We start from the raw sequence: 24,141 nt of genomic DNA on the forward strand, positions 1-24,141 counted from the left end.
TCCACACACCGGTGGACGCTTTACTAAAACAAACCTGCCATCACTCTTAAAAGGTTGTATGCCTCACTTTTGTTCATAACTGAATAGGTTTATCTCATTTTAGCAAGCAACTTGACTGGTGGCATTCCTGTTACAACAAAGATTGCCTCAGCCGAGACAGTTTTGTACACCTCTAAACCCTCCACTGTATGTATTCTCTTCAAACTCATGGCTTTTTTCCACACAGGAATTACATTAAGAATTTTAGAGTTAACTGCATGTATGTATACCTTATACCTGGAAGATTTAGGGCTACCTATGTTTGTGAGTAACCTACTTAGAGCCCGGATGGTCTTCTCAGCTTTCTTTGCAACTTGGTTTACATGTACAGAAAATGAGCACCTACAGTCGATACAAAGTATTTAACTTCATTGTCTGGAACTGTGGAGTGCCCCTTCATCTCGAAATGCATAGGTTCTAGCCACCTCCTTCCATCCAAGACTACCGCTTTAGTTTCGCAGGGAGATAAACTCAAACCCTGTTTAGTCAACAATGACTATTAACAGTTTGCTTTCAAGATAACATCTCTTGCACTCCTGGCAACTACTATGAGAACTAAATCGCCCGGCATATGCTGAGAGATCCCTTTAGGATAAGTCAGACCAAGTACACCATCATATGGTTTCTGAGTTCCAACACTGCTATGAAGAGTGGGAAAACCGTTAGAAGCATTGCGTGGCTTCCCAAGGGAATTATTTCGAAGGTAAGTGCATGTATAATTGGAATGTAAATAAATTTTTTTTCTGAACCAGTCTACTTTATTTACAGACCTTATATTATACTCAACAAGTAGAAAGCTATCAAATATTGAAAAATGGGTCACTTTCCGCATTAAATTTCCCCAGATTACTGTTGTTGACATTCAGCGACAGCATTCACCATACTTTTTTTTTAATATTATTAGTGTATAGTTATAATGCCAAGAACATACATTCATTTCTGTTTGGGTACATAAATAAGTTATATAAAGTGTATAAAAAATAATATTGGGGTTTTAATTTGTCATTTCATAATCTTTGATATGTACAGTTTTGAAAGCTAGAATCATAGAGCTAAAAGAATCATTTTTGTTATGTATGGCCATAGATTGATTCCCATCTTTTCACTTGACAGCACCACTAGCAAAGATGGTAACTCCTGAACAGAAAGCCTTCGTGTTTGTAGTTTGCTAAATGTGAATCTTGTTACAATTCAACATATGTTTCAAGGAAAGTTTAATTGTGATCTTCCAGTAACAACAACATTGGTTGATGGCATCACTTTGAAACGAACAGATATCAGTATAAAAGGAAGAGTACAGGATAATCAAGGGTATCTGAAGAAAATTTAGAACCTACCAACAGTGCTGTGTGTACCGACTTCATAATCAAAATGTAGCAGTATGAAGCAAGAGTATTTTAATAATATCATATTTATTGATGAATCCACATTTCATCCTAGTGAAAAAATTAACAAACATAATGTCCATATTTGGGGGTCAGAAAATCCCCATGAACTTTTATAATGTGAAAGGTATGTTCTCAAATCAAATGTTTTCTGTGTAATATCCTGACAAGCTTATGGGCTGTTCTTTTTGTTGAAACAAGCTTAACAGGAGTTCCTTATATGGATATACTGTGTACATGACCCTTTCCTCAACTGAAAGATCACCAGAGAATTTTATTTGGCACCAAGATTGTGGGTTTTCTCACTGGCAAAACTCTGTACAGGATTGGTGGGTGATATTTTCCCTGAAAATTGGATTGGTCGGCATGGACGTGATGCAGAGATATGATTTTTCTTTTCGGGTTGTATAAAGCATCTTGTATATAGTGCCTCTGCTACAAACTAATCTACCCAATTTGAGGCACAGATTTGAAATAGTTGTCATTTCCATTACTCCAGATATGCTAGTTAAAGCAAAACTCTCCTATCGATTGGATGTTTGAACACTTGTACGGGAAAACTGTAGGAATTATTCTTTCTCTTCATTTGTGAATCATTACTATGTCAAAGTTAAAAGATTAACTTTGACATATTCTTTTACTGTGGTAATTATTCCTCAGTAGATCTTTATGTCAATGTAATACTTGTCTTAATCAACACTGAAATGAAGTATATTCATTATACAGTTTCTAAAATACAATAAATAATTAAATATAATACAATGTTTTTTTTTAACTTTTTTTTTAATGCAGATTAAAGATATACAATAACATTAAAAATGATTCACAAGGATTTACACAGTAAGTAGACATTTAAATTATCTCAAGCAGATTAATAAAGTAATAGTTTAATAAAGTAATTAAACTAGCAGATGAATAATAATAATAAAGTAATTAAAACTTTCAGGCTAATCATCACAGTTAAATTATATCACACACCAGAAAGTTGCAATTAGGTCTTACAGCTAATACATTCATTATTTTCAATGTATTTTAAAGTGCTGTACATTTAATGCAAATATGTAAAAATACAATTGTAATATTTAACATATATATGTTAAATATTACAAAATATTTAAGCAAAATTATAAAAACTTTACTATGAAAATTAGCAGTAATATAACAGTTAAAGACAACTTTTAAGACCCACTTTGGATTTGAAGATTTTTAATGTTACAAAAACTACTTTGTACTTTGTATCCTGCACTACACACATACTGTAATGAGTAGTTATCATAACTGTTATGTTGTGTGTTTCCTTTTCTAATATTAGTATGAACAATATGATTTCTGGAGAGGACAGATTATTCAATTGGTAATCTGTTCATGAGTTGGGTAAAAGTTGGAAGTAAAAAAAATCTGACCATAATTGTTATAGATATAAAGAAAGCTTATATTAGTGTATTCAAGAATATTAGCAATGATAAAACTGATGCAAAAAAATGAGAAAATATCTAGGATTTGGCACAGAAGAGAAAAGAGGACATTATAGTCTAAGCTAGTTCATTCATTTTTAAAGAATGCCTAACGCAATTCAGAAAAATATCAGAAGAAACTTTTGTAGGAAACTTTTAAATGATAGTAATAAATATATTGAGATTGATGAAGAACGATGTGGGTAAAGTGTGTGTTAAGGTCTGAAAAAAGTATATCAATAAAGTTTTTAAGCAGAGATTATCATCACCACCACGTAACGAATGAAAAATTGCATTTTGCAGATTTGTTAATTTACGACTAATTTGAACGTCTTGCATCTTGTAGTAAATTATCCAATGCATATCTCTTTTAGGAAGGCTAGTTAAGACATTTTCACTTTTATGAATATGCATTCCTATTTAAAATTTAACAATGAGACTTGTTTAACTCTCCTAAAAAGTTGAGTTTTTCACATTCGTTACTTTATCATGGTGGGGACGATTATCAACGCTCCAACTTGATGAAAATTGTAAAAGATAATAAGATGATTAACAATAATCAATAGTAATTGAATAAGCAATGTATTTCAAGAACTAGAACTTATTTCTTCTGATGAGTTTATAGCACACCTAGAAAGCTGTATACATTTCTTGTGAACATTTTTTCCACAAAACATTTTTAAGATGATGTAAAAGCCATATTTATGCTGGTGGTGGTTTTTTATGCCAGAATTAAGTTATATTTTCTTAAATAAATAAATATATATATACTTATACAAAGTAGTAAAAGATGAGCATTTGCCAGCATTTATTTTTTTTTTACAAGTTGCATCATCAGTTTAAATTAAAAGTACACATATTTTAATTATTCTTAAGCTATATTTAAAATTTATTACAGTAAGATTAAATTTTTATTTTTCACATTTTCGCCAAAGAATTTTTTCTTAGACTAAATGAAGTACTTTAGTAATAAATCATTATTGTTTAATGTTTGGTCAGTTTAATTATTACATTTAAAATTGAACATATTAGCAAGTACTGTGAATTAAATATTTCAAAGATCACTATACTTAGGCAAATATAATTATATTTATTAACTAAAACATAAATGGTAAACATTATTTAATTAACAGTATTCACAACCAGTTTAACACAAATAATATGTTATAGTAAGTACAAGTTAAACATTTATAAGTAACTATAGATAAAAAAATCAAAATCTAAGAAAGCATTAATCATAAACTGAAAACAAACAAATAGAATTTTGTTTGTTCCTGAATGAATGAGATAAATCATGTCAAAAGTATAAATATCACTTTTAGTTTATAAAGAAAAACTGCTACTGTTGACCAACTTTTGTTAAACATGATGAAACTAAAACTAACTGTCTACATAAAAATAAATATAATATTGAATTATAAACGCAGAAGATTTAGAAACAATTATATTTAAAATAAAATATAAGTAAAATAATAAATGTAACAAGAAAAATCTAACTAAACTTGTTAAAAAAACTGATTTTGAAAAAACAAACTTCTTTTGTTTTTCCTTTACTAGTTCAGGTACCAAACAAAAATGAAGAAGTTTAGTGAAAAGTGATGTCTGATTCATGTCATCAATTAATATAAAGAAGGTGTTATTGACCGTCATTAAATTAGCCCATTAATACAAAAAATAATAACTACCCAGAAAACCATTTCATTTTATATTATTTTTACCAGAGTGAATACAACAGTTGTTATGTAAAACTTGTCTAGAGGATTACTGCACTCTGCTTATTTTATGGTAATGAGAGTAATATACTATCTATAAATGTAAATAATTGAGCATTAATGTATTTAAGAAGAAATAGATTAATGAATAGACTTTTTTAAAACAAAGTTGTTCAAATAACATTTCTTTAGCAATAACCATATCAAAGTAACAGATGTAGACTAAATTTTAGATTTTCTAGAAACAAACAAATAGCTGATACAGTAAAAGCCAATCAGCATAGTTACGTTTCTTCATTAATTTATCATTTTTGCATTCTATACTTTATTTTAATGACTAATGTAATAGAAACAGGAAAAAATTAGTATAACAGAAAAACTGTTATTCTAAAAAGTGTTTCTTTTTACCCTTACCAGAAAGATATTAAAATTCATCTTTACAACCACACTTCCTTATAAATGCAATACAATAAGCTATATGATTATGAAAAATACCAGTAATTAGGAAAAATATGTATTTACATTACATTTTACTCTCATGAAGTTTTTAACTCTTAAACTTTACAGAAAAAATAAATAATACCGCCTTGCAAATTTGAAAAATTGAATTTTATGTACAGCTAATATAATAATGTGTAATATAAAATTTTGTAAAAACACTTACCACTAAAAGACTAAAGTAGTATCGTAAAACAAGGTGATCTGATACAAATTGCATGTTTTTGTCTTTTTTTGAGGTTTTTGCCCAAACTGTTCAAAACTTTTACACCAATTTTGCTATCAAGTAGGTAACTTCAGTTTTTTAGATTATTAAGTTGTAATTCCTTAACTATCAGCAACTTTGTTTGAAACAGTTCCTGCACTGTTGTCAATTTTATTTTTCGTAAAAAGGTAAATCATATAATTAGTATCACTGAATTAAAATTAAATTTTTTGTAATCTAACCTGTTTAAAATTATATATTTTTTTAAAAATTTGAGCATTACTCAGGGTGACATGACACTGCATCAAATCACATTAGCATTTCAACATCAAACACCATGCCCTGATTTTATAGAAGGGTTCCAAGTACAAAACCAAGTAAAGTTAAAAACAATGATGACTTGAAAAACACAATTAATGATGTTCAATCAGCAAAGCTAACTTAACGAGATGTGTCTTAAAAATATGGAATTGATAAAATGAAAATATTTTCATAATGTACAAATATACACCAGCATTTAAATTTTATTTTCAGATAAAATTATGTTTGGCTGAGTTGGAATTTCCATTAAATGACATGGATATGTGATTTGTCATTAATGGATACTTGAATAAAGTGGGATGAAATGCAAGAAAGTTTGCAAAAACCTGCCTGGTGAGGATTTACTGCATCATTTTTAAAAAAACAAAGAGCAACTGAATAAAAGAATGTCATAAAACATAAAAGAGCCCATGCAGATATATCAGTAAACACAGTAAATTGTTATTTTGATAACTTGGAGGTACTCTTAGTGGAGTGCTTCCATGTAGTATTCTAAATTACGACAAAACAAACCTGATTTTTTGTTGACAACAAAAATACTCTGAGAAAGAGAGAAACTTTGCTAAATCTCCTACATCTATCATGTTTTCTTGTAGTAGAGATGGCCAATTGCTGCCCACCGTTTTATATAAAACAAAACTTGTACGACTCTTGGCATACAGGAGGTTCAAAGGCCCACTGGTTGCATGAAAAGTGGGAGGTTCAACCAAAAACATTTTGAGATTGGTTCTTTCTTCACCAGTGACCTGTCTTATCTTCAAAAACAACCAGGATCAAGAGTTTTAATTGATGATAAACTGGCAAGCCACCTTTCAGAGGCTGTTGCATTGAAAACAACATTTCTTTTACTATGTTACCTAAGCATTCTACCTACCTAGCTCAGCCATTTGATGTGGTGTTTTTGACCTCTCAAATAAGTGGCAGTCTCTCTCACAAGAAGGAATCAGGCTAACCAAGGTACAATGAGCAAAATCTATTTTTCTCCCATGTTTAAAAAAAACTTCTTGGGGGAATCCTCAAAATAAAATAAAAAGCGACTTTAGAAAAACAGATTAATCCACTTGTTGCCAGCAAATTTTAAATCAGCTTCTCAGCAAAGGAGGTGGGTTTATTGAGGGAGCTGAAATATGAAAAGGAAAAGCCAAGGCCAAGAATGACTAGAAAAGACAAGCAAGAAAAGGTTACAAAATGTTGGTCACAGTGAGTCAGAATCAGAGTTTTCTGATGAGAGTGACCAAATCATCAATGATGACGAAAAAGATATGGATCCAAACAATGACTCGCCAAACATCTCCTCATACATATGGAGCAGAAAAGCTAGACAATGAATTAAGAACAGAACAATAACCCGCAGCTGATTATGAGTCTAGAATATTAAAAGAACTTTTAATCATCAAGTTGAAAGATTTAATTGCAAAAAACGATAAGTGATAACTAGCAAAAGTGTCATTCATATCTCAAAATTACAGTAGTACTTCTAGGGTTGTTGAAATGAAATTTTTTAAATCCTACAGAAACCATGAGGATATTTTTATGTGGCCAGACATGGAGAAGTATAGTGTGGTGTATCCTCATGAAATCCTCTGGCACCTTCCTACCCCAGAAAACATTCATTATGAACAAAGTTTTCAAAATATGTTTTTTGAACCCTATTAAAAAACAAAATGCCTAAGTACTCTAGAATAAGAGATAGTTTTTTTTTTATATTTCAAATAGCACTAGATTGTTTAAAAGTAGTTAATCTTAGTAGTTTTACTAGTGTTTACCTAATTCATTAAATATTACTAGTCTTTGTACCATTTTCTTTTCAATAAATATTTTTAAAAATACAAACTTTGTTTCAGTCCACCCCCACCAAATTTTTAGAGTGATATTCAATGAAAATTGTGTGGTATATCAATTTCCTCACCTTCCCAGGGCGACTTGATACAGAGGGTTTATTTTTTTTTTAAAGAAAAGGTAAAGGAAATGAAAAAATAAAAAGATTTTATTGCATGATTTGATAAAAACAAGTCATAAAAAGTATTATTTAAAAAAACAAAAATTAATATAATAATTTTAAATGATACTGAACTTTAAATTCTAAAACTGTATCAAATCACTCCATTTTTCGGTAGGACCTCAATTAATTTCCTCATCATGTATTCTATTCTACCTAAAATCATTGTAAAAGAAGGATGTTTGTCAACGACAAGGTATATTGCCATGTTTAGTATAGAACAGCCCACATTATTTCATTAACCTAAGAATAATACATGTTTTTACGTAAATTACTCTTTTTTACTTGAGCTGAAATTACAACAAAAAAAAAATCACAAAATAAGGATGGATGTGATCAATTTAAAAAATACACATCCCTAATCAAACCTGAAAAAAATATGTAATTTTACATTTAAAAAGCATGAACAGAATTTTCTTTGACAATTTAACACATTTGTAACAATCCGAATACCAGAAATGAATTTTCAAAAATGTTACAGCTTTTGTGTTGCTACTCTTAATAATGTCCTGTTTTTATTTTTATTAATAATTCCTTTTATTGAAATAAACAATTTTTTATTATTGTTAAGCTATAGAAATTTGACATTTAAATCTATCAAGTTTAATGCTATAGAATTTTCATCCAGTAGACTACATGCCAGCTTAAATTTTACTTTCAGTTCAAATGAGATTATTTTGGTTTTTCTGGAAAGTGTTTTTCCTATCTAACTAAAACTGTACAAACGTACAATGACAACATAAAAAAGATAGTGTACAATGACAATTGTCTGATACAAAATAAATTAGTTATTGAGGAACAACACATTTCAGCATATTACGTTGGTGGATGGATGTATTCTCATGAATTTCAATAGGTTCAATTCTAATAACTAATACATTACTAACAACATAAAGTTGTCGGTAAATGTTATACCTAATTTATAAAATATAAAAATTTAAATTTCATTCTTGTCTAAAACTATATGATTTCACCCATGTTTAATTAATCAGTGTTCATGTAGAAGACAATAAGAATTATGTCTTTCGTTGCTGATTAAGGTAAGGCGGTGGTGGAAGAGAATATGAATTATTTGTGTGCTGATACTGATGCTGGTTGTGATGAGGCTGATAAGGACCTCGAATTGGCCGACCAAACCCAACACCTCCACCAGACATTTGGTGGAATACGTTCTGTGGTGAAACTGATGTATTTTTTGACACCCACTGTACTGGAGGTGGCATCTTATCCCACAAGTGGCACAACCTTTCACCAACATTTGGTTCAATTTCCTGCAGATAAAAAATATAAAAAAAACCTTTACACTAAATTTACAGTGAAGTTCTTATAATCCAGGCAAATAGGAAGAAACATGAATGATGGCATCAGTTTTAAACATCAATACTATGAAGTTTTTATTAAAAATTAGCTTACAGAAATAAACAGTGAAGGAAAAATTATTATTGCATGCCTTGCAATAGACACAAATTTAAAAATTCTGATAACATTAGCTGACATAATTCCAATAAATCTTTTACATATATGCAAACTACATATGTCATAAATTTTATACTGCAGTAAAGTTTTTTGGATTTTACAGATCTTAAGTAAAAAGAATTTATATAATAACAAGAAAAGAATGGAGTGATTTGTGGAACAATCCTGAGCAGAACAGTATAATTTACATCTGAATGATTCTATAACACATCTCAGATTCAAGATATAGGGATTTAAAATTTATTCTTCTAGTATTATATTGATGGCCAACTGATTTCTGTGTGGTTTCACAACACAATATCAGCATCCATTGTTATACCGTTGGGCAAGAACTTAACCATAAAAGTTTTTGACCTTTCTTCTAGCAAAAAAACTGCTATCTCTGGCTAAATGTTTTTAATATTTTAACCAAAAAACTGAGTGGCCTCCATAAACTATCGCTTTCAAACATACAGAGTTGGGGACTAAAACAATGTGTTGTTTATTTTGATCTTTAAGATTCTGTGATCCCAGTAGGTACAAAACCTTTTTACAAGTCAATTTTGTTTGATAAACCATTGTCTTTGAAACTTCAGGTTTAATTTCATTCAATTCTCTTACTGACAAACATCAATCTGATCAAAGAGTTCCATTAATTAAAATCAAAATGACTAATTTTTTGCAACATTTTCTTACATCATAATGACAAACAAACATAAGAGATAAGATTTTTCAATAGATGTCTACCGGGTACTAACATTTATCTCAGAAAAATGGATACAATCTTAGCATCTTCTTTCATCTTTCTAATTTTGATATGATCACTGCTTCAATCATTTATACTAGCCAAATAAATTAATTTTTCTTTTCCATGATGACAAACTATCATGAAATTAGTAACATGTAATTCTTCCTAATTTTTTTATTTTTAATTACTTAAAATATGAGTAATTAAATCACTTACACAATTTCATTATTTTTTGGAATAAATAATACATTAAAAATAAAACTCTATTTAATTGGTTTTAATCAAACTGTTAAAATATCATCCAAGTTAACAGCGTAATCTACTAATTTAATTGCTTTTATATTAATTTCTTTAATTCTTGATCAAGGATTTTCATTTTAACAATTCTGGAAGCAATGAGATTTATGAAACTTCAAATAATTGAAAAACAAATATTTTACCTTTCATTGTTAAAGTTTTTTTATATAAGTATTGTTTTTTTCTTCATACATCTATGGTTTTATTACACAAAGACATTAAGAAATAATTCTAAAGTGGATAAACTGTTACATTAAATGAAAAATGTGGAATAGGATACATTAAATTTGGTAGAAATAAGGAACAGCATATAAACATGGGAATTGATAGAATAATATATCTTAGTAGACAAGATGATCTGAAATAAGTAGGATTTTTAATTAATAAAGCAGCAGTAACCATTTAATAAGCTACAAAGTGTACACATAAATATCTGAATTAATAAGAAGGATCAAGGCTGAAGTCGATACAGATACATGCATCAATCTCAACAGTGGTGGAAATTGACATAAAGATTTCTATAATTTGTGAATGGTGTTATGAAGGTAACAGTAAATGTATCAAATCATGCAAGATTTCAGTAGTAAAATACTAAGTAATAAGGGGGTGAAAGTAAATGAAATGAGAAGAACGATTGATTGAATGTATCAAAGAAGATAATCTATAATAATTTCATTTTTCATGGAAAATGAAGAAAAAGGATTTGGACTAGTCCAGATGGATTAACAAAAAATTAGATATTATTACAAATAAAATTGGGGCAGGATATTGAGACAGAAAGAATAATTAAATGCAGTAATCATAGAATAAGAGTAGATAGAAAATTAGAGAGCAAACCATAACATAAGAAAATTAAAAACAGACAAGATGAAACTTTTCAATCATGGAAAATCCCACTGAAGAATAAACAAAAGAATCTAAACAGAAAATGAAACTTATTGTAAAGCTGTAAAAATGACAACCAATAAGTGTTAAAATCTAATATACACATTAAATCAATAAAAATCTTACCAGAATATAAAGAATTTAATTGGAAGAATGAGAAAAATGAAAAATATTAGTAAAAATAGAGCACAGGTATCAAAAATAATCAGATAGAAATGAAAAGAGTGCTTACTAAGAAAAAAATTGAATGAAGTACAAAAGATTTTTAAGACTGGGCAAAGTATAAGATTATGAATGAGAAACAACAAAAAATATTATAAATAAAAGATGATAATAAATGTATATATACTAAGAGAAAAGCAAACGAAACATTAGATATAATATGTACATTCTATGGTAATTTATATTCTTTTGAGAACTCTTACAGGAAAGAAGAGAACTCTTCTGTCTTACAGACAAAAGAGAACAGGAAAAATGTGATTTCATGCAAAAGAGGAATCAAAAGTTGATATTGTGAAAGTGACATGTATTTTAAGTGAAAAGACTGAAAAAAGAAAAAGCACATGGTTAAAACATATGAGGAGCAGCTGAAATGAAATCCAACCAGAACATAATGGGAGAACAAAATGCCACAAATAAGTGACAGGTGCTGCCACCTGTCACTCATTCAGGCAGGGTGCTGCCTGTGTAGTTTCATTTTCCTACAACTGACATTTCAAAACTCACTGATCTATGCCCTTTTCAATGGGAAAACCCGTTTTTTGATAAACACCTTTGTTTTCGAGTTGAAAGCAGTCAATGTTGGAAAAACTGAAAAATCATGGTAATAATAAAACAAGATAAACATCCCTTAGTAACTTTTTTATTTTGTATTACCTTCAGAATTAATTCATTAATGTTGGAAAAAATTAAAAATATATATAACAAATTGGAGAGTAGTAAATCAGCTGTTACTTCACAAAAACACAATTTGTATTATGTTACAATGTAAGTTATTAACTTCTCATTTTGGCTTCTTACTTCAACATACAAGTACAGTATTTGATTGTCTTTAAATTAAATATAATGGAGAGTTAAGTTGTAGTAGTTCAGACTTTGTTCTCCAGTACTAATTCAATTATTACTGTCTTTGCTTATCCATTTAGTTTTATCAATAATCATCTTACCAGGAGATCAAAAACTACACCAGTTTTGTTATATTGCAAAAACTGCAATAAATGTCTGATTGTTTTGCATTCATTTATTGAGGATCCTCATTCAATAATTATCAACTGTTATCCAACAGGACATTAGTTATTTTTCAGTTAACAAAATTCGTAAAAACAATAACTTTTACTCTTATAACCTACACCTAGTGCAAGAACTTTCAGAGGAAGATTTTGATTATCATGTAAATTTTGTGATATTATAATGCAAAAAATAGACTAGGATGCAAATTTTTCTAATTCAATAATATTTACAAATTAAGCTACATTTATGTTAAATGGCCGTGTGAACAGGCATAACTGTCTATATTGAAGCAATGAAAATCACAGATGGATGTTATGTTTAGTGAAAACAAACGTTTGGGTAGGAATCATTGATAATCATATCATAGGGTGTTTTATTTTAATGGAAATCTTACAGGAGATGCTTATTGCAAATTGTTAGTCAATAGGATTCTACTAAATAGCCACAAAAATTTTGGATGACAATTAGATAACTTATGGTTTCAGCAAGATGAGGTGCACCTCTCTATTATATAAAGGAATGACAAATTTTAAATGAAGCATTTCCAGATCATTGAATAGGTCATAGAATGCCTTGCCAGGTCTCCAGATCAGTCTCCTCTAGATTATTTGGGGTTATTTCAAACATAATGTATACAAAACAAAATTTTAAACATTGATGACTTGAAAAGGTGAATAATTGACAAATATACAGGTGTAGTACCAAACAAGTTATGAACAGATATTACTTAGGTTAATGCCAAGTTGTACAGGCAGGGGAAACATTTTAAACATTTCATATAGAATGGTACGCTTTTTTCATTTACTGTATAAAGTAATTTAGGATTGAAAACATTTAACTGAATTTTAAAATGAAATATTTTGACAAGGTAAATAATATACATTGTCTTATTAGTTATTTAATTTATAGTAGTATTGCAAATTATTAGTTGTGAATATTATTGAGAAGGCTGTTATTATTAATATTTTAGCCTTAAACATTAACTGTTTAAAGTCTATTTCTGGATAGAATTCTGAAGGTAATAGAAAATGAAAAAGTTACTATGAGGCATTTTAATTTTTTTATTATCTTGAAAACAAAGACATTTTATTGATAAATGGTTTTCATAATTTTTCTTATAATACTTTACATTAAAATCATATATCACATGATAACCTTCCTACCTTAAAAAAAATTGTTTATCTTGGATCCGCCATACTGAATATGAACTTTTTTATTTAAAGTTAGCAAGTAGGTAGATAAGTTCAAATACACCATAAAATAGTAATTTTATAACTATACACATCTAATTTTGCTTTCAATTACTAGAATCCTTCAGTTTTAAAGATTTCCATTCTTTAATTAACCCATACTGTAAAAGTATGTGAATGTGTGTGTGTGTATGTATATATATATATATATATGATTCCAATTTACCTAACTGTACAAATCATTAGTAAAATATAATATAGCTATAATGAGATTTTATTCTATTCCAATATACATTCACAACATTAAAATAACAGAATTGAAAGAAAAAATACAATATAAGCTGTTATACCTCAATATAAAGGATTTTTTTTTTACTTGGAGTAAAGCTCATATAATCTGAAATAAATTCCATTACAAAACTGAATGATTGATCAAATCAATCTGCATCTTACATTATTAAACATAAAAAAAATAATTTACAAGTTAGCCTGAACTGAAATTAAATTAAACCAAAGCAGGCTAACACCATGGTAGAGTGGTAACATTCCAGCTTTTCATCTGAAAGTTCCATGTTTAAATCCCTAATTCACCATTACAATTTTTCCATATCGCATTCCCATATAAATAAAGGCTTCAAGCATATGCAAAGAAAATATCTTCTAAAAAAAAACCATTAATTCATCTTTCAACTATACTGAATAACTTCATACTGAACTGTAACTTTTATCTTTTAAAGATAAAATTTTTGTCCATTCATATTTTCTTAATTATGACCAGCTTATGTCAACTGGCTAGGTTTAATGGAGTAAAACATAAAAGCCCAAGAGCATCCTGACCTGGTAGGGGAAGACACCCTCTGCCACCCCCTCCGTTCTGAGCCCTTATGGGCTTTACCAAAGGTCACATCTTTGAAACCTTGGCTTTTGACATATTCCAGTCCGCCTCAGCCAGGAAGTCATCGATGCAAATGCCATGAATGACATTCCCATCAGTGTACTACAATTAATGAACTCAAAACAAAACACATCTGAGTCTTAAGCAAAACTGAAAGTACCTAACTAACAAAGGAATTGAACTACCTACCCACAGAATGTAAAAGTGAGTTCAACACACAACACAAAACATAAAAATATCACACAGAACAATAACAACACAGAAACATTGAAACAAAACAAAGGACAGGAACAACAATTTTTTTTCTTATTTTTATCAGATTTTACAAATGGCACAACATGACAGCCATACAACAACAGCTTTTGAATCAGCCTTCAATTGTGTAAGAGAACAAATCATTAATGAATTGCCAAAAAATATTAAAAAGACTATAATAATTTAACAATTTTGCTGAGTGATTACTGAAAAATAATTTTAAAATCTTAATAAAAAATTTTATGGGTTCAATTCATAAATTTCAGAAGTATACTTTAACATGGAATGCTCATATCCCTGATATGCAAAACATTTATGCAGCACTACTGTACTACACATATGTGGCTCTATTTACATCGGACAAGATTTCAATTTCTGATTGTTACAAGAATGTTAATAGCTGAATATTATAGTACTTTTGATGCTAATTTCAAATTTCTAGGTGCTTTCTTTCTAACAGGCATAGTTTTTTATTATCATTTTTTGTTATAAGAAAAAAACAGTAGTATAAAAATATTATACAAGTCTTAAATCTGCTTCTTTTGGATTTTGTGGTACATTCAACAAAATACTTTCTTTTGTAGATTGCTATAGTTACATCAGTCTTGAGATTACAGCAGTAGTCAACCAGCATTCTTGCTTTCCATTTTCCTTGGTAGCATATCTTCATGGTGGATATCTCCTGGTGAAAGTGTTCTTCAATCACAGCTCCAAGTTGGTAGGAAAATATCCAGGTGAAAATCTGTGAGCTGGTTCTTAAGTGACATATTACATCCAAGTGCTTTTTAGTTTTTAAGAACCTCAGTAATAAATTGTCATTATCTGCCTTGTGGTTTCCAAGAAGGTAGTTTATAAACCTTTTATAAAATCATGCACCACAGTCATTCAAACTATCAAATTCAATATCATTCATTAGTTTACTTATTTGCAGTCTAACAAATATACCTTCCTTTATCTTAGCATCACTCCACAAATGTTTCATACTGAATCATATCCAACAAAGTTTTCATATAATTCCTTAATGTGAGCTACATGAGCTAAAGAGATTGATGGGATATTATTTCCAACATGAAGGACTGCTTTCAAACTACGTTTTGAGAAGTCTATAAAAATATGCCTTTATTAGCAAGGTGAATATGTCCCAAAAACTTCTAGTAAACACTTGACATCATTACAGTAAGCTAGTCTTCATAGTGGAAGAAGAAACATTCAAATTAATACTGCCTGTTGCAGGAAGCACTTATTTTAATACTGTGTTGTAAAAAATTCCATCCTTTCATTCTTCATGTAGAATTTCTGCTTGATTCTTGAATAAAGTTAGATCACGAATGAAATCATTTAATTTTGACTGATTACTTAAGTGTAGTTCAGTATTTTATATTTTCTAAAATATCTGGGTTTCTCCTTTCCTCATAATCTGATATTCTGTACAGCCAACATCAACTGCTTCATCTTTGTCTAATTTCCATGTTTTTGGTGGCACTGGAGTCAGCTTTTATCTCTGATATTTTTTGTATACAAAAGTAGCAAAATTGTCTCCTTCTGTTCTCCAAACCATTAGAATTGCAAATGTTACGTGATGAGATCTATTCCACAAACAGTCAACAGTGTTAATACTAACCATGAAACAAAAACATTGTTGATCAATGTTTTTGAATTATATCCAAATATAATTTTGTTTTTAATATTAAGAGTTGGCAAAATGTTATCACTTGTGAGTTTCTGATAAAACATCAAATTTAACTTGTACACAAAAATAACATTTTATAATTTTTAAAGAAAAAACTTTTAATACAAAAAAAATAAACTTACTATTGTTGGAATTTGCAAAACAGTGTAATGTTGCTTATGCTTCTCTACCGAGTTTTACAAAAAAAATTACAATAACTCAACAAATCAAAAAATATTACTAACAACAATGAATAATACACATTACTTATAAAAATAACGAAAAATAACAATAAACACATTTGACTCAGTACTCCCATAACTAGTCTACTTCAGTTCGTAGAACCACTATTACATAACTACTTGTACACATCATAACTTAACAAAATATCTTATTAATACTTATAATACTAAGGAATTGGACAATCCAAAATTAATTTTAATTATAATTTTAAACATAATTTGTCATTATAACATGTTATATTTTCAATAATAATATTTTTTAATGTTATTTTTAAAAAAAAGTCGACAGATAAGCAATCTTCTGATAAATCCATGAAATATTTTTATGGAGAGGCCTCTGACATTAAATTCTCATAACTGTATTCTGTACAAATCATAGTTTATGAACTTCCTGATCAGTTTTCTTAACATACTCACTGTACTAAACCAACCACATCAAAATCCAATACAAAACTGGGGGTTCCGATGGTCTCACCAGTCTAATCCCACCACCATTTCTCCGAATTATCAAGTCTGTGTGAGTATATGTACTCACACAAACGTAACGCTCTTTGTATAGAAAAACTTTGTTCATTTTTTAAACATGAGGTCATATTTCTTAAAATTCTATTTTAACAAATAATTTTGTTAATTTTGTTGTTTTACTCTTGAAAATAATGGAAAAAGTTCATATAAACATATGTTGTAAAATGCTTCATTTGTGAGTTATGGCTAATGAAAGATTTTGTTTGTATTTCAGTTCTCCCAGTAAAACAAAATCATACCGGAATTTGTAGGACATTAATTAAGGGGCAAAATTAGTGATCTATTATGATTATTAATCTGAAAAATCAAATAAAATTGGTTTCAGAACCATATCAGCAGTAGTTTTTGAGAACTTTGGAGTGAAAACCAATAAATTTAGGTAAAAAAATTGTTTTTTATGTTTGATGTAAAATAATTTTGTTAAATGGATAATAAATACATAAAACCTTTAAACAAAACTTGTAGCGAATTTAATTCTGAACAAAATGATGTAAGATAAGTTGAATAAAACAAAGAAAAGTTAGAAAAATTAGAATTTTATTTAGAAACTGTATACTAGACCAAAACACATTATACATATCGGTTTATAATAATGTTCTAAAATGAGCCCGAAATTTTTAATACATTTCTTGGCACACTTCTGTACTGCTTTTGTTGCTCTTTTTAGGTTTTCAGTACCCTTTTTCTCACAAGAATGTACTTTTGTTTTGTATACAGTATTTTTCATCCATCCTCCGACAAAAAATCTCAAATTGTTAGATCAGGCAATCTTGGTGGCCAGGAATGTAGACCTCCACAACTGATCCATTTCTCAAAGAAATGAAAATTTAAGAAGTGGAAATAGCAGAAAAGAAGTGGGGAGGTGCTGAAAGTATACATTGCGTCTGAGCACTAGAGGAACATTTTCAAGCAGCTGCAGTAATTCTTCTTGAAGAAAATGCAAATAGACCTCAGCATTTAAGTGGCCAGGTAATATGAACAGTCCAAAGAGCTGACTGTGAAGAAGGCTGCACCATACATTAACACTAAAATTGAAAATTGCTTTCCATTGTTTCATAAGGATCTACTTTTGCCCATGTATTCTCATTGCGCAAGTTGTTGTTGCCATCTTGAGTGAAATTTGCCTCAACAGTAAACAAAATATACTTGTAGAATTGTCAATATGTATTTCAGCAGTTGCAGAACTCCAAGCGAAGCAGACCTTCTCCTGGGTATAGATGCTGAACTGACTGTTTATGATAATGATAAAACTTGTTTTGTTTAAGTATCCTCCAAACCATTGAATGTGGAACTCTGATCCGCTTAGAAAGACATCATATATTGACTGATGCCTGGACTGCACTGAAATGCATCAATAAATAATAATTTCATCCATAACAGCATTGTGTTGGACAGATTGTTTGTAGCTGGTATGAATAGTAGGTAGTGAACCTGTTTTCCTGTTTCTGAAGATTGTGAAAAGTTGGACTAATTGTTTTGGGATCTGGAATCCTGCAATTCAAAAAATGTATTTCATATTCAACAGCAGTAGCATTAGCAGCAGTAGCAACAGCACACACACCCAAAATGAGTACCATATCAGCATGTTCCTCTGTTGCAAATAAGTAGGCATTATTTCAGTGGCAAACTGATCCAGTTCAAACTAAAATTCACAAAAAACCTTTGCTAATGACAGCACAATTCACAGTAGCTGATATACTTAATAACTTACAGAATACTACAGTATTAATCACTAATACAGTATTGTGCATTGTTAATCAGCTGTTGTTACTTTATTGCCAATTTTTAAATAATAATTTTTCAAATAATTTACAGTATTTCTGTCATTAATAAAAAAATTATGTAATGTATTATGTAATTATGTAATAAAAAAGTAAAGTTTTTTTTTACTTTCATTTTATAATTGTGAAATTTTCAGTTTTTTTTTATTTTTTAACAATAAATTTTGTTTTTACAAATTTTTCACATCACCAAAAAGAATTTGATTTTTTTAAGTTAAATAAGTACTTTCTATCTTTTCTTTGTTTTATTCAACTTAGCTTTCACCAATTTGTTCAAAATTAAATCCTCTACTAGTTTTGTTTAAAAATTTTACGTGTTTATTACCTATTTAACAAAATTATTGTACATCAAATACAAAAAACAGGATTTTTTAAACCCCAATTAATTAATTTTCACCTCGGATTTCTCAAAAACTACTGCAGATATGATTCTGGGACTTATTTTATTCAATTTTTCATGTAAAAACCATAATAAATTGCTAATTCTGTCCCTTAATTAATGTCCTCAAAAGTTCAGTATGACCTCATTTCACCGAGGTAGCTGAAATCCGAGCGAAATCTTTCACTACCCATAACTGGCAAACAAAGCATTTCAGTACATTTGTTTAAATACATTTTCATGAACAGAATAAGTTATAAAAGTCTTGGGAGAACTTCCTGATATATCCTGTATAATAGCTATGCAAAAGTTTAATGTTATGTGGTGAATTAAATATTTTTAAAAAAAATTATCTCATTTATAATTCTACATATTTTTTTTTTTTAATTCTTTAATATTATGTATTATAATATTAGCATAAAGTACTTACTTGACCATCACGGCTGGTTTGAACTTTATTATGATCATTATAAGGATTCAGTAGATGTCTTGTACAATTAAATGGAATATCACCACGTTTAATCCATTCAATAGGCAACGGGGGATTGAAATTAGTACCACTAAGATCCAGTGTTGAGGTTAAAGTATCTGTTACATCAGGCTTATCATTAATTAACCGAGCATAGCCTTGAAAGTGACCACTGCCTTGTATGCCAAAGACTAATATCACAGTAAAGCCTTCCTGAAATACACAATAAAAAAAATGATTTATTACGATATTATTTGTAATATTGTAATTACTAAAATTACAATAATTTTTTAATGAAGATAAAGAAAAATCTATCCATATACTGTCAGTACAATCATAATACAATGATACTTCCTTGCATTTTATATATCTGGTCACTTTAATATGTTGCATAACACCCATTGCACCCATAACTTCAAAATACTTTAAAGTTGGCAGAACTACTTTGAAAAATGGTAAATTAAACTGTGGAGAATAGGTTGTTTGTATATATATATATATATATATAATTTACCAATTTTTAAAGTATATATATATATATATATATATATATATATATATATATATATATATATATATACATTTCATGTGATAGCCCTAACTTGCATTATAAAATATTTGTTTAAAAACAATATTGAGGTAATAAAAATAATTACGATAAATTACAGTAAGGAAAAAACAGCTAGACTACAATAACTGTATTCTAACTTTTAAAGAGCTAGAAAATAACTATATTTTCAGCAATCTTGACAATTTAATACAGGATAGCACCAGTTGGAATGGTTAACAACTCTCAAAAAATTAGTTGTGTTAATGGTATTAGTGATAGATTTTATTTGAAATAGCTGAATGGTATTTTAAAATGTAATTTAAATTCTATTTATTTAATTCTTTACTAGGCTTTTAACATCTTAATTATGAATATGACTAAACATTTACTATCCAATCAATAAATTCAAGTTATGTTATTCTATTCAAGTTAATGGATCCTTAATTTATTCAAAAAATTGTAATTGTAATTGTAAACTTTTTAACTGCTTATTCCCCAATAATTTAATTTACAATTTTTTGAAGTAGATCTGTCAACTTCATATACATAAATCAGAAGTATTTTACTTCAGAGCACATTTTATACGTTATAAAGAAATGAGGTAATATAGTAACCATGCCAAAAATCAGTACTTTACATTTCTGGATTTTTGGACTCTGGTCATGAATTGTCAAGAAACAAAAAAGGGAGGTGTAAATTCTGTTTGTTTGCATATACGACGGTTATTTTTTTTTTCAAGGTCCGATTGGTCGCGAAATAAAAACCCATGCAAAAATCGGACGAACCTTTGCGCATAGTGTTGTGCAGCGTCTCTAGTAAGGCCTTTAATCACATCACATCACTTTGTTAGTTCTGAACACGCAGCTAGCACATAAACATGTCTACAACAACAGCATCTCCCGCCAAGTGTGAAGTGCGTGCGATTATTCGATTTCTTCAGGCTGAGGGGTGTAATGCAGCTGAAATTCATAGACGAATAAGTAATGTGTATGGTACAGGAATTTTAAAGCGGGACGTACAGATGTTCATGATGCAGGCAGTCAGGGAAGAAAGCGAGTGTCAACCGATGATCTCGTTGAACAAGTGGATAAGGCAATTCGAGAAAATCGTCGGTTCACAATTTCTGTATTGAGAGATTAGTTTCCTGAAATTTCAAGGTCAGCTCTCTACACCATTGTGAGTGAAAGACTTCAGTACCGCAAACTGTGTGCGAGATAGGTTCCCAAGATGCTGTCCGACCATCACAAAACAATGAGAATGGACGCCTCCCTAACGTTTCTCCAGCGCTCCATGACAATGCTCAGCCGCACACTGCAGCTGTAACAAAGAAGCTCCTGCAGTTTTCGTTGGGAAGTGTTTGATCATCCACCATACCACCATACAGCCTGGACTTGGCTCCATTAGATTTTCACCTCTTTGCTCACATGAAACGCTGGCTAGGAGGACAACATTTTGGCACAGACATTGAGCTGCAGACCAGCGTAGAAACATGGCTGAAAACACAGGCGGCTCCGTTCTATGACAAGGGTATTGGAAAGTTGGTACCATGCTACTACAAATGTCTAAATCAGAATGGCGACTATGTAGAGAAATTGCGTAACTATGTAACTACTTGTTACAAATAAAAATAACCCTCGTATTTAAATTTTTTTTTACATAAATAAGGTTATCTATTTGGATTAATAATTTGATTGTCTAACTAAAAATGTTCAAATTTAGCATGGTGTCATACATGAAAGAGGTGTTAAAAACTAAAATTGCTTAAAATTTTAATTCATGGTTTACCATTCAGTTACAATTAAAAACAGGAAATTTCTGAGAATTAAAATTCAAGTACAACTTCTTGTTCAGTTTGCAGATGATCTTTCGGACATGAGTTTTTTGTAACATATGAAAGTTGTGAAAAATTTATTTGTTATCAATAAGTAATAGTTAAAAACGGAAAATGATGAATTTAAAATAAATATTTAATTCTATACTTCATCTGTTTACTGAATGTAAAAGAACCTTCCACACTGAATGCTTAGAGGCTGTTTTTTAACCAAACTCGCTAGAGAAGAGAGTGTCTTATGAATACGTTAACGTCTAAAAAATTGTATGATATTTTTAAATGAGACCTTCTCATTTACACAAGTACAAGACAAAATTTAGCCCTACCCATTCCCTTATTCATAAAAATCTGTAATTTCCATATCCATAAAAACAATACTTCAGCTATTTTGCTATCATACCTTAAAAGCCCGTACAACTTTTTTCTCTGTGTTAGCAGTAAATGGCCAGACCTTAGCAGAAAGATTTAATATGGTTGATTCAGTTGTCTTAGGAGAAGCCTTAATGACAAAGTATCGAGCACCTACAGTACCTGTTGCACCAATTCCAGATCCAGTACCTACAGTTACAGTTGAACCTATCCAAAACAAATGTTGAAAAATATATGATTAAAAGGCACAAATAATTACGATGGTAATTTTAGTTGCCAAATCGATCAAGGAAATGTTAATTTTCAGACTTGATCAAGTTGCCAATAACATGGCATTGAACACATATAAGCAGAAATGTTTATATTTATTTATCAATACCAGTTATTTCAAAGCTTAAATTTTTTCTAACATTGGTATATGCTGCCAGCATGCCATTTATCTGAAAGCAGGTAGCATTTAGTTTTACAGTACAAATATAGTATTCTCTACATTCATAGACAGTGAATATTAATACACCTCCTACTTAACCCGATATAATATGATAGTGATTAATTAAATAATGTGTTCTTATTTTATTATTTATAAAATTTAAATAATTAAATTGTAATTGCATATTTTACACACTGTGGCAGAACAGGCTAGTTGAATACCAAGGCTGGAGGATCTCAAGAAACTTTGAGGTTTATCTAGATCATTCATTCTCAAAGTGGGCAATAACTTGCAGGTGTTAGAGGCCTCAGGGTGATAGTAGAAGGCCCCCACAAAATTGAGGGTGTTCAGGTGGTCTAGAAAGGCGACGGCTGATTTAAAAAAAGGGCAAAAATTATGTTTTCCTGATATTTCAAACTAAAATTAAATACCTACTACACTAGTACAAAAAATTAAAGGGACACCTATATTTTATGATAAAAAATGATTACACTGGATTATGGCTGATTGTTCAACGATTTCTGATACCATTCCCACTGTTGCATTTGAACATGGATTTAGTGTTCTAGCAACGTTGCTAACCAAGAAGAGAATGATATCGAACGTGGTGACTTACAGCTCTGTTTAAGTAAATTCGAGCCTGATATTAACAAGCTTGTTAAAGCACATCAGATTCATCCTTCACATTAATTATTATATTGTTATATTGAATATGCTACCACTATTTAACTATATAGATGCAATTATAATATTTTTGAAAGCAATTTTAATAAGAATACTTCCAAATATGATTTTTTTATTTTTAACAGATGGTACATTTTAAAAATTTTGGGGGCGGTAGAAAATTTTTGATTCTCAATGCGGGTGATGGGTGAAAAAGTTTGAGAATCAATAGTCTAGATGATGATGATTAGACATAACCAAAAAGCCCAAACCTTCAAAGAAGCACCCAGCAGGTGAGCCTTCAGCCGCAGTGGTCATACAAGCTGAGGGGAGGTTATATGCTGATCTTCTCAGGCTGGTTAAAATAAAGGTTGGGGTGTTGCTGAGGTAATGCCAGCTAGAAAAGAATCCAACGAGGACCTATAGATCAGGATGGGATGAGAGGGCCTGAGAGGGTTATCAAACTCACAGTAAAAGATCTAGATGAGTTAACCTCTCAGAAAGAGGAAGAGGAGACCCTGAGTATTGAAACTGGCAAGAAGCCTGTCCAGCTGATCGCTATAAAATCGGTCTTTGACAATACAAAGGTAGCTTACTGTGGCAGTGTCTGCAAGGCTCGTCCCCTCTACTAAAATAAAGACAGATAAAGGTAGAATGGGTCTCCT

At 29.9% G+C, this 24,141-nt stretch overlaps 1 protein-coding gene across 4 annotated transcripts in view; it reads right to left on the reverse strand.

The window, feature by feature from the left end:
- Positions 1-2,197: 2,197 nt before the first annotated feature.
- LOC142327332 (3'-5' RNA helicase YTHDC2-like) overlaps positions 2,198-24,141 on the reverse strand; it is a 190,436-nt gene continuing 168,492 nt past the window's right edge. For all 4 annotated transcript variants that reach the window (XM_075370291.1, XM_075370300.1, XM_075370273.1 and 1 more), the window contains 3 exons: positions 22,415-22,590; positions 19,595-19,846; positions 2,198-8,884 (listed from right to left, as the gene is read on the reverse strand). In XM_075370291.1, coding sequence (XP_075226406.1) covers positions 8,630-8,884; positions 19,595-19,846; positions 22,415-22,590 — 683 coding nt within the window. In that variant the 3' untranslated portion in view covers positions 2,198-8,629. The remainder of the gene's footprint in view (positions 8,885-19,594; positions 19,847-22,414; positions 22,591-24,141) is intronic.

This window comes from Lycorma delicatula, chromosome 1 (genome assembly GCF_047948215.1).
Source record: "Lycorma delicatula isolate Av1 chromosome 1, ASM4794821v1, whole genome shotgun sequence".
Classification (NCBI taxonomy): Eukaryota; Metazoa; Arthropoda; class Insecta; order Hemiptera; family Fulgoridae; genus Lycorma; species Lycorma delicatula.